The sequence below is a fragment of the Chinchilla lanigera genome, unplaced genomic scaffold (assembly GCF_000276665.1).
Source record: "Chinchilla lanigera isolate Chin_1 unplaced genomic scaffold, ChiLan1.0 scaffold00105, whole genome shotgun sequence".
Lineage (NCBI taxonomy): Eukaryota > Metazoa > Chordata > Mammalia > Rodentia > Chinchillidae > Chinchilla > Chinchilla lanigera.
The window spans coordinates 427,316-438,768 of NW_004955506.1; the positions used below are offsets into that span (position 1 = coordinate 427,316).

The following is an 11,453-nucleotide window of genomic DNA, read 5'->3' on the forward strand; positions in this document are numbered from 1 at the left end:
CCATCACTGGCCATTAAAAAATGCAAATTAAAACAACACAGAGTTTCCATCTCACTCCAGAAGAAATGGCTATCTTCAAGAAATCAAACAAATGCTGGAGAAGCTGCAAAGAAAAAGAAACCCTTCCTCACTGGTATGGTACAAACTGGTTTGACCACCATGGAAAACAGAATGGAGATTCCTCAAAAAAACTAAAAATAGAAATTCCATTTGACCCAGCTATTCCCTTTCTAGATATCTTCCCAAAAGAACTAAAGATCTCATATTATAGTAATACAGTAAATGCATACCCATATTTATGGTAGCACAATACATAATGGCTAAATCTCTTGAGCAGTCTATATGTCTACAAACAGATAGTTAAAGAAAATACAATATTTATATACAATGGAGTACTACTCTGCCATAAAGAAGGATAAACCTGAGTCATTTGTAGGAAAATGGATGCATCTGAAACCACATGGTAAGTGAAGTAAATCAGACACACAAGCAGGAGTATCACTTGGTTTCTCTTATGAGAAGCTCAATGTAAATAAAGTGAAAAATAAAAGACAATAGGAAAAAAGAAGAAAGAGAAAAGTTATTATAATCCAGCATGGACAATGTAGCTAAAAATGTACCCTGATTCAGTATAATTCTTTGTGCATTTTATGTGTTTTTTGGCCTGTTAGTCTGGCTATTAATCTGTGCTGATGATATTTAACCTGATAAAGACTTACAAAATAAATAAATCTTAAGCAGGCAAGAAAAGCCTTTAAAAAACAGGAGTGGAGGGAAAAGGGGGAAAAAAAAAGAACTGAGATGTGTTATGTACATGTACCAACTCCCTACAATGAATATAATCATTATGTGCTGCAAACATGTACTAAAAAAAAGCTGTCTTGCCGGGGATATACCTCAGAGGCACAAGCGCCTGTCTGGCAAGCGCAAGGTCCTGAGTTCAATTCCCGGTACCAAAACAAAACAAGACCAACAAAACAAAAGCTGAAATAAAAAAAGAGCTGTGCTCAGCCCTTGTTGTTTTGCTATGTTTTGCCCACCATGGACTCGTTCTCCTCTGCCATGCTTGTCTGCCACACCACCCTGCCTTGGAGCCAGCTGATTACAGACTGAAACCTCTACAAACTGTGAGCTAAACAAACCTTTTCTCCTTTAACTTTGGGTGTCAGGTCTTCTGTCTTCACAATGAGAAAAAAGTACAACAACTTCTCTGCAGCTGGCCCTCCAGACCCCACCTTCAGTACAGCAAAGCACAAGGTCTGCAGTGGACCATCATAATTTAAATCTTAGCTGCATACCCACCAGCTGTGTGAGCTAGGGCAAGTTACTCAACCTTTCAGAGCTGTGCCGCAGCTCCCAAACTGTAAAGTGTGGTAGGTAATAACTGACCTTCCACAGGGAGGCTACTGCAGTGATTAAGTTAGTCAAATCCTTTTAAAAATCACTGTTATGGTTTGTGTCTAGATGTCCCCCCAACACCTCATGCAGTCATGGGGCAGGCTTCTAGAGTTTCTGATTGACTCATGGTCCAACTGGATTATGAGTGTGAGTGCTGGGATTATGGGTGCGAGCGCTAACCCTAGACGGATCAAGCAGGGTTGGTAGCCTACATACAATATAAGGGAAGGAAAGAGGCTTGCTCTCTACTGCTCCTCCCTATTTGTTCTTGTTGCTTCTGCTGTTTTCTGCCACCACGAACTGTTGCCACCCTGCCTTGGAGTCTGCTGAGTATAGACTGAAACCTCCACAAACTCTGAGCTAAACAAACCTTTCCTTCCTTAATTCTGGGAATCGGATATTTTGTCCCAGCAATAAGAGAACAATAACCAAGACAGAATTTGGTACCAGGAGTGGCGTCACTGCTGTGACTACACCTGACCATGTGGTTCAACAGCCTTTGGAAATGGCTTGTGGGAAGTGTTTGGAAAGGTTTGGAGAGTTCACCCGAAAGAGAAGCACTAGAACACCTTCGGCTATTGTGTATAGGAGATTCTGGTCAGAGCTCAGGACACCTGACAGAAATCTTGCTGGTAAAGACCAGGTTCAGGAGGTTTCTGCTGGGAAGAAAACTGTATTGAGTGCTGGACTCCAGATGATGTGTGTTGTGACTTGGCTAAAAGTTTGTCTGCATTTTGCTCATGTCCAGAAACTTTGCCTGAGACTGAGATTAAGGGTGGCAGACTAATTAATCTAGAAGAGAAATTTCAAGGCAATGGAACACCGAGGCAGTGACATAGCTATTGTTGGGAGCTTTTAACCAGATTTACATTGCAAATCAAGAGCAAAGAGCCCAGCAGGATTTAAAATATTCTGAGTTTGGCCAGAAAGGAAGCTCCAATAAAGCTGTGGATTGCAAAGACGGAGCTGAGGAGATCTCAACTGCTGAATAGGAACAGGAGAATATAAAAGATGGCCTGAGGGCATCACAAGAAGCAGCAAGTCTCCACCCTTTGCAGCCTCAAACCTGCAAAGATGAAAGACTTTGCTCTGAGGAAAAAGCCACAAAGTGCAATGTTCCAGAATCATGGTGGCCACACCATGTGCCAGAATGGTGGCAGCCGCACCAGGTTCCAGCATGGCAGCAGCATAGAGAATCTGTTCCTCAGAATCAGGTTCAGAGTGCTCAGTGATCCAAGCACTCAACCCCTACAGCCAAGAAAGAAGAAAGCCTGGCTACTGCTCCAGCTGGTAGCAAATCTTGGCATCATCCACACAGCGCTGCTTTTAGGTGCATGCAGAATGCAAGAGTTCTGAGGTTAAGAAGGTTTCCACCTAGATTTCAGAAGGCCTGATTGGCCAGGCAGTGTCGCCCTAAAAGGGCAGTGTGTGAAGCTGTGAGAAGCCTAAAGTGCACTGGAGACCTCAGAAGGTTGGAAAAGCCAGAAATGTGGATAGTCTAAGAAAAGCTGCAAAATGGGCCTAAAAGAGAAGCCATGGGAGCTGTAACTACCAAAAGTGCCATGGGGCGGAGTCACACAAGCCCTCTGGAGCTCACAATTTACCACAGATTACTTCAGATGTTCCACATGGAACTACAGGACATAATATTAGCCCTGTTGGATGTTGGACTTGCTTTGAACCCAATGCTTTGTATCCTCCTGCTTATACTTTTTAGAATGGTAATATTTATCTTATGCCATTGAATGTTGGAACTGTTTAACTTTTCATTTGTACAGGGGCTCACAGCTAAGAGTTTGCCTTAAATCTCAGAGAAGACTCCGGACTTGAGACTTTTCAGCAATGCTGAAACTGTTAGGACTTTGGCAACTCTTGAAGATGGACTAAAATGCCTTTTGCATAAAGGGATGAGCATCAGTCTTTGGGAGTCCAGGGGTGGAATGCTATGGTTTGTGGCTAGATGTCCTCCCAAACCCTCATGTAGTCATGAGGCGGGCTTCTAGAGTTTTTGATTGACTCATAATCCAATGGGATTATGGGTATAAATGCTGGAATTATGGGTATGAGTGCTACCTACCCTGCACTGGATGTGGCAAGGTGGGTAGCCTGCATACAATACAAGGGAAGGAATTATGGATGTAAGTGATATACCCACCCTGGGGCAGATAGTTTGCTTACAATTCAAGGGAGGGAAAGAGGCTGCTTGCCACCATTCCTCCCTTTTGCTCTTGCTGCTTCTGCTGTCTTCCACCACTATGAACTGTTGCCCTCTGCCATGTGCCACCCTGCCTTGGAGTCAGTTGAGTATGGACTGAAACCTCCTCAAACTGTGAGCTAAATAAACGTTTTCTTTCTTAATTGTGGGTGTCAGGTATTTTGTCACAGCAAAGAGAGAAGAGAAGAACCAAGACAAGCACTTAGAGCAAAGCAAAGATACAAAGAGTGAGCCAGACATGGTGATGCACACCTGTGATTCCAGCACTCAGGAGGCTGAGCAGGAAGATCGCCAAGAGTTCGAGGCCAGCCTAAGCTACATAGTGAATTTAAGGTCAGCCTAAACTATACAGCAAGACCCTATCCCAAAACAACAACAACAACAAAAAAAAAAACTGAATAGGGCTGGGGCTGGCCTGATAAGTGCAAGGTCCTGAGTTTGATTCTCAGTACCAAAAAAAAAAAAAAACTGAATAGGTACAAATACACAATCAACTATACAGATGGAGGAGACGAACAACCAACCAAGACTAAAAAGGAGAAGAAAGGAGAAGTAAACATAGAAAGAATTAAGACATGCTATGCACATGTACCAACTCCCCATGATGAATGTAATCATTTTGTACTGCAAACATATACTAGTAAAAATAAAATAATAAAAAAATAATTTTAAAGACTGAAAAGGAGCTTGTTTTGCCTAAGACAAAAGTGGATTCAAAACACTCGTGGACAATCCTGTGACTAGAAGCAAAAGGAAAACTCGGCATACACAGCCCAACTACAAACATGTATGTGCCAGAAGGGCCCCTTAATGGCTCACACATAGTTCTCCACATCCTGAGAGACACACAGTGTTGCTACCCCAGTTTACAGTGAGGACACACAGGCATGGAGCAGCTGACACCTTGCAGAGAAACTGGGTATTAGTCCACATGCCTGCCCAGGTGCCACTTCTCAACCTGGTGAGCACGGCTACCATGTTCCTTCCCAAGTTTACTGCCAGGGAAACATGTTATTTTATAGTTACCAAAATAATCAGTAAAAAAGGAGGTCAAATATAAATAATGAAAAACAAACAAAATCACTCCCCTTATGCTAAAGTAGTAAAGCCAAGCCTCAATGTCTCCATCTGTAGAATGGAAGGGACAAAAGCTCTCCTTTACCACTGTCAGGGTGACATAGCAACTTCTGTGAAGCACTTGATCCTGTGTGGTAACTACCAGAGAAGCAACCAGACATAACATAGACACAAGAGCAGACATGCTACTTAAAGGGAAGCAAGGAGAAAGTAACTCAGACACATCTGCGCACAGCCCAGAACAACACTTAAACCTCAGGCCACCATCACAGTTCTAAAACCAACTAACTGGGCCTGCTGTCAAGTAAGACATGGCACTTTGGACACTCAATCCTGACTGCTCTCTTTTTTTTTCAGTACTAGGTATTGAACTCAGGACTTTTGCACTGAGCTACATCTACAGTCCCTTTTTTAATTTGAGAAAGGGTTTTGTCTAGTCACTAAGTTGCCCAGGATGTGTTAAAACTTTCAATCCTTCCTGCCTAAGTTTCTCACAGCGCTGAGGATACAGATGTATGCCACCACACCTGGTTCATCCTGACACCTTCTTCTGCAGCCCACACATAGGCACCAGCATGGTGTACAAGGCACCTGTGGTCATCTGTAAATGAACTATCAAAATCATCAACTCTGATGCTTACCAAGGTGTGGATCCAACAGGTGAGGCTGCTCCTGGTATTTGTCCATTATTACTAAAAGAAAAATAGCATGAAGATTAACTACTATGCCAAAATATAAGTGTGAGCCTTAGAAACCTCCTATTTAATGACCCACAGGGCATCTCCTCTTCCCAGCCTTTGCCAGCTCCCAGGAGCACAGTACACCTCTGGATGACAGGTCCACAGTTGAGCACTCACCACCCCTCCAGCCTCCTGAGAGGCACTGTGCCTGGGGCCCCTACTCCTCACTTATCAGCACACCTTTCTCTTGGGTCCTTTCCTTCCACCTCCTCTGAGCCCTCCCTTCCCCCAACTGGGTCCCTTCACCAGTCCAACCGCTCTCCACAGTCCCCACCTCCCCTTGTAATTCTCTCCTCTTCTACTCCTTGGCCGCTGCCCTGCCACCTTCCAACTCTTCTAACCCATTACCCCACAACACCCTTAACCCTGGGCCATTCGCTTCTACTTCTGCCAGCAGCTGAAACCGTTTCTGTCCAAAAAAGGCCTCTCTGCCTGTGCAGTTCTCACCTGCCACATACCTCCTACCACATCCTACCACACCGACCACTTCTCAAGAATCAGAAAATGGCTTTTCCAGGTCCCTAGGTAGTATTCACCTGGCCCTCAAAAAGGTCTATGCACTGGTGCTGTTCTCCTTAACCCAAGACTATAGAAGACACTAAGTTTCTGGGCAACCATAGGTTCAAACCTAGGAGTGTGGGTCACACTAGGCCCACTACCCTACAGTCAGAGCATCATGGCTCCAAACCAAGGAAGACAAGATTGTGCAGAGGCTTCAGATGAAAGGGTCCGCAACTATGGCTTTAGTGAAATACAAAACCTTAACTACATCAGAGCTTGTAGGAAATTACCCACTATAAGCAAACGTAAACGTCTGGACGTGAATATCTGGACTAACCGTGGACCTGTGCGAGCACTGCCCAGCCCTGCCCTGCCTACAGACGCAGTCCCCGCTCCACGTGATGCAGAGTCCAGTGAGCCATGGGCTTGTCCTGGAGCCAGGAGACCCCACCCCTGGGCACCTCAGGCTGCTATTTCCCGCTCTCACGCCCTCTCTGTCCACCCAGCTGTCCACACAGCTGCCCACGGGGCTCTAGCCCCGGGGCAAAGAAGGGAGAGGGGCAAGGAAGCCAAACCCCAGCCGCCCAGCCCGGCCAGCAGCGCACCGCGGAACCGCTCCTCCGCCACCTCCCGCGCCCTGCGCTCGCCGTGCACCACCCGCAGGCGGCCGAGCAGCGCGCGGGTCTCCTCGCTCTCGCCGAACGCTTCCAGGCCTGCGCCGCGGGCCGGTGCATCGTCCTCCGCCTCCTCTTCGGCGGTGCCTACGGGGAGATCGTAGCGCACGGCCATCCCAGCGATCAGGTCACTCAGAACCACACCGGTTCCGAAGGAGTACCCCTTAGGGAGTCTCCGCTTGGCAGCCACCAGCCCCGCCCCACGACCTCCTACCCACTACGGAGAGCACCAGCTGCCAAAAATCTGCGCGCGGACGTGCTGCCGCGGGAGAACGCATGCGCAATCTAGCCTTGAGCGCGAAGGAGGCGGAGCCTTCAGTCATTGGCCCCCGAGAGGGTGGAGTCAACGTGGAGGCGGGGCCTGAACTCGAGTTGGGGGCGGGTCGCAGGCCGGGGTGGGGCCTAAATGGGCGGGGCGGCGCGGGGCGGGGCAATTCCCGGATTGTCCCTGTGGCAGGTACTGTCTTCCATCCCACCTGCACAGGTGCCTCCATGCCAAGGTAGCCGCTGCCTGACCTGGTCACTCTCGCTGTGCAGCACGGGGCGCAGGGCCTGTACCCAGATCCAGATGGCCGCAGCCTTTCCTCCCGACGCCCAGCGGGCGTGGTCTGCCCCCTGGGCGTCCACCATCCCCCCGGCTGCCCCAGCCGTGAGAAAGCCGGCGCCCGCGCCGTGGGGAGAGGGACGTGAGCGACGGGGCACGCAGCGACTTTATTAGGCTAGTAGCTTGCGCATGGCCCCCAGGGACGCGCTCCGGTACTCGCGCCCGAAGTGATTCCAGTGGTTCAGGTAGTTGAAGAGCTGGTACAGCAGCAGCCGCCGGTCGAAGCCCGGGGCCTTGGGGAGCTTCTGATGGTACGCAGTGAAGAAAGACCTGGGGAACCCCCCAAACATCAGGGCGATCGCCAGTTCGAACTCGGAATGGCCGTAGAAGCAAGCCGGGTCATACACTATGGGCCCCTCGTCATTCTCGGCCACGTTTCCCGACCAGAGGTCCCCATGGAGCAGGGCAGGCACGATCTCTAGGCCACGGAACAGATCTGGAATCTTCACCTGGAAAGGCAGGTGTTGCACAGATTTACCTTGGGACTCGGGCACCTTGCAGTTTTTGGTGGTTTTTGTGGGGGTTTTTTGGGTGGTTTTTTTCGGGGGGGGCTTGGTCTTTTTGAGACAGGATCTCGCTATGGAGTTCAGACTGGCCTTGAGCTCACTTTGTAGCCCAGGCTGGTCTCGAACTCGCAACGATGCTCCTGCCTCAGCCTCCCGAGTGCTGAGATTACAGGCGTGCGCCACCACGCCTGGCTCCTTGCAGTTTTTGGAAATAAGCAAAGACAGCCGCGTACCGCCTCCGCGTCCAGCACCAGCACTGTCTACAGCCCCAGAGATAAGGACGCCTGGCTTGAGGAGTGTGGCTTTGTTCACCTTGCTGTTTACCCCTAACTTCATTCAGAGACTGTATGGACTGATTGATAGTTTCACACAGGAAACAACCTCGGAAGTTACTTTATCACCCTACAGAACAGAAGCCAATTTTGAACCTGACGTAGCAAACTCCACCATCTATTTTACTGCACATACAGTATGTATCCTACCTCTTTTATATCCTGCTGGTTACTTCACTAATGAGTTAAGTAAAATTCCACTGATGCTTGTGCACCCTGCATCAACACACAAATCCCATGTCTAATATGCTGAGAGTTATAATTTGAAACCACTCATTCTGGGACCTACATCTTCACTAAAGTGGAGACATTCATGTTTTGGCAGAGGAAGAAGTGGGAAGAGTGAGCAGGTGTTACTAATGAGACAAGTGACAGTGGAAGCCACCACTCATAAGCCAGGCACCTGAGAAAAATTTCAGATGAGACATCTGGTGATCCAGCATTGAGACCTGCCCTGCAGAGCCAACTGGACCACTCATGTGTCCCCAGCTGAACCAGCTCTACTCCAGGCCTCAAAACCCCATGAATGTTGAGGGATATGAGAGCATAGCCTTTTTCCCAGAGAAGCAGGTGCAGTGCCCACCTGTAGCCTAGACCAGAGTTCTCTCGCCTCCCGGTCAGCATAGTCCTTCTCGATGAGGTCCAGCTGTGCTTGGAGCCGATGCCTGGTGAAGAAGGTCGGCCAGTCATCCTGCCAGTCATTCACCTAGGGAATAACAGGCCAGCACTGCAACTCAGAGCCCATCTGCCCAATCCCACAGCAACCACTAAAGAACACAGCAAAATATTATAGCTAGCAAGCCAAAAGAGGAGAAAAAAGTCAGAACAAGGAAGATGAAAAGGGAACAAGAAACAAATAGGCAAACAAAAAACAAACTAAACCGGGCATGGTGGCAACCCCTATAATCCCAGCACTTGGGAGGCTGAGGCAGGAGGATCATTGCAAGTTTGAGGGCAGCCTGAACTGCATAGTGAGACCCTGTTTTAAAAAGACAAAAAAAAAAAAGTAAGATGACAGACTCAGACACAAACACATCAGTATGCACATTAAATGCAAATGGTCAGAAATAAATATTCTAATTAAGGAACAGGTTAAGAGATTACAGAAATAAAGTAAAAGCCAACTCTAAGTTGTGGGCAGAAATGTACTTTTTTTTTGTTACTGGCAATCAAACTCAGTACAATCAAACTCAGTACCTTACGCTTGCCAGGCAGGCAGTTATGCTGCTGAGCTATAATCCTGGCCCCAGAAATGTACTTTACATACAAAAATAAGTTGGGGCCGGAGATACAGCTCGGTGACACAAGCGCCTGCCTGGCAAGCGCAAGGTCCAGAGTTCGATTCCTGGTACCAAAAAAAAAAAAAAAAAAAGTACATAAAAAGGATTGAAAAGTTTACCATTGCTAAAACTAGTTGAGCTGGGCATGTTGGCTCTGTAATCCCAGTATGCGGGAGGCAGAGGCAGGAGACTCACCATGAGTTCAAAGCCAGCCTGAACTACATCGAGAGACCCAGTCTCAAAAAAAACTAAAACTAGTTGAAAGCTAGAGTACCTATATTAATATCAGACAAAGCAACTTCAGAGCAGAGTGTCACCAAGTAAAAAATCGTGAAAAATAACATTTATGCCTCTAATAACAGTTTAAAAATACCTGGAAATAAAATTGACAACTACAAGGAGAAATAGATGAATCCACAATTACAGCCTACTATAGGCTGAATTCCACCCTGTTCCTGGAATCTATATGTTGAAACCCTAACCCTCAAAGCAATTATATTTAGAGACGGGGTTTCAGGAGACAGTCAGGGTTAAGTGAGATAAGGGTGAGGTCCCAATCTGGTAGGTTTCGGGGCCCTATAAAAAGAAGAATACGGAAGATTTTATATCTCCTCACAAATGCACACACATACACACCTTAAGGAAATATATATAATTACACCAAAATGTGATTGTGGGGAAAGGACTGTGATTGCTAATGAACCGATTACTGATACTCAGCTTATGATCCCCAGCCATACTAAGTGCATGTGGTGCAGGGTGTGAGAGGCTCACCCGAGGATGGTTACCATCAGCTGAGAGGCAGAAATGGAAAGGGATAATGAATTACTCCTGTTGGTCTGAGTTACATTCTGGGTTCCAATAAAAGGCGATTGAGATGGGTGATCAGGGTGGCTGTAGTCCCAGAGGCTGTAAGCTCCCTGAACCCAGACTTTTCCCTGTCCTGTTTTTCTACTACTTTCCTTGATTCATCCGAGGGCACCTTGTTCTCAGAACCTGTCACTATGGTTAATACCAACATGTGACCATCTTGCCAGCCAGGAAGTAGGCCCTTACTCAACATCAATTGGACCATGGGCCACTGTCAGAGACCAGGCTATATAAGGAATAAATTGTTGACCAGAAGAGACCTCTGGCTGTGTTGGGAAACCTCATATTCACAGTGCACTGAAATTCTAGGGCAATAAAACTCAACCCTATAGATCAAACATTCTTTTAACTGGCAAGGCTTTACCTTTGTTTCCCAAGGTCCTGGTCATTTTTGTAGGGTTTTGTCTCTGACATACCCTCCTACTCCCCAAATTGTGAAAACCCAATAAATACAGCGGTCTGGGAGAGTTTTTTGTCTTTACTGCCAGACAGTCTTTACTCCCAGAGAGCTTTGACTTTCCTGGATTCCCCAAAACCTGTCTCTTTATTTAAGCCTTCGCCTTCATTTTAGATTGGGGGCTAGGCCAAGCCTCTGATAGGCCACCACCTTAACCTTGGACTTCCCAGCCTTCAAAACTGTGAGAAATTAATCCACTCAGTCTGTAGTATTTTATATGGCAGCGCTAACATTAAGACAAACTTGGAGATTTTGATCCCCCCTCTCAATAACTGATAGAAAAGTAGGCAGAAAAAGCATGTAGATTTCAACAACACTATCATTTAACTAGAACAGATTGACATTCACAAGACACTCTAGCCAACAACAGCCCTATATTTTAGGTGCACATGGAGCCTTTACCAAGATAGATCATGATCTGGACCATAAAACAATAAATTGAAAAGAATTTTAGTCCTATATATAATTTCAGAGTATATGGCCACCACAGAATTAAATTATCAATAGATCGCTAGGAAATACCTAAATACCTGAAAACTAACATTAGAAAAGAATTCACTGGGTAGGGTGGTACACGCATGTAATCCCAGCACTTAGGAGGCTTATCAGATATTAAATACAAAACAAAGAAACAACAGAAAAAATCCATGTACAGAGAGGTGCTTCTATGAGAAGTTCAGTAAAATTAATAAGCTTCTGGCCAGACTGATTAGGCTAAAAAGACAGAAAGCATGTTACCAATATCAAAAAGTTACCAATATCAGGAATGAAACAAGTGACATCAATACAGAGTCTACAT

General features: G+C 46.6%; 2 protein-coding genes across 8 annotated transcripts in view; both read right to left on the minus strand.

Moving 5' to 3' along the window:
* The window catches only part of Tbcd (tubulin folding cofactor D), a 160,437-nt gene extending 153,547 nt beyond the window's left edge, over positions 1 to 6,890 (minus strand). The window contains exons 1-2 of one of the 2 annotated variants that reach the window (XM_013506004.1): positions 6,537 to 6,890; positions 5,332 to 5,382 (exon numbers count right to left, since the gene is read on the minus strand). In XM_013506004.1, the coding sequence (XP_013361458.1) occupies positions 5,332 to 5,382; positions 6,537 to 6,720 (235 nt within the window). In that variant the 5' untranslated portion in view covers positions 6,721 to 6,890. The remainder of the gene's footprint in view (positions 1 to 5,331; positions 5,383 to 6,536) is intronic. The other variant, XM_005407182.2, reaches the window with a different exon arrangement.
* Positions 6,891 to 7,297: 407 nt separating this feature from the next.
* Fn3k (fructosamine 3 kinase) overlaps positions 7,298 to 11,453 on the minus strand; it is a 16,451-nt gene continuing 12,295 nt past the window's right edge. For 5 of the 6 annotated variants that reach the window (XM_013506011.1, XM_013506007.1, XM_013506012.1 and 2 more), the window contains 2 exons: positions 8,631 to 8,753; positions 7,298 to 7,658 (listed from right to left, as the gene is read on the minus strand). In XM_013506011.1, the coding sequence (XP_013361465.1) occupies positions 7,320 to 7,658; positions 8,631 to 8,753 (462 nt within the window). In that variant the 3' untranslated portion in view covers positions 7,298 to 7,319. The remainder of the gene's footprint in view (positions 7,659 to 8,630; positions 8,754 to 11,453) is intronic. The other variant, XM_013506010.1, reaches the window with a different exon arrangement.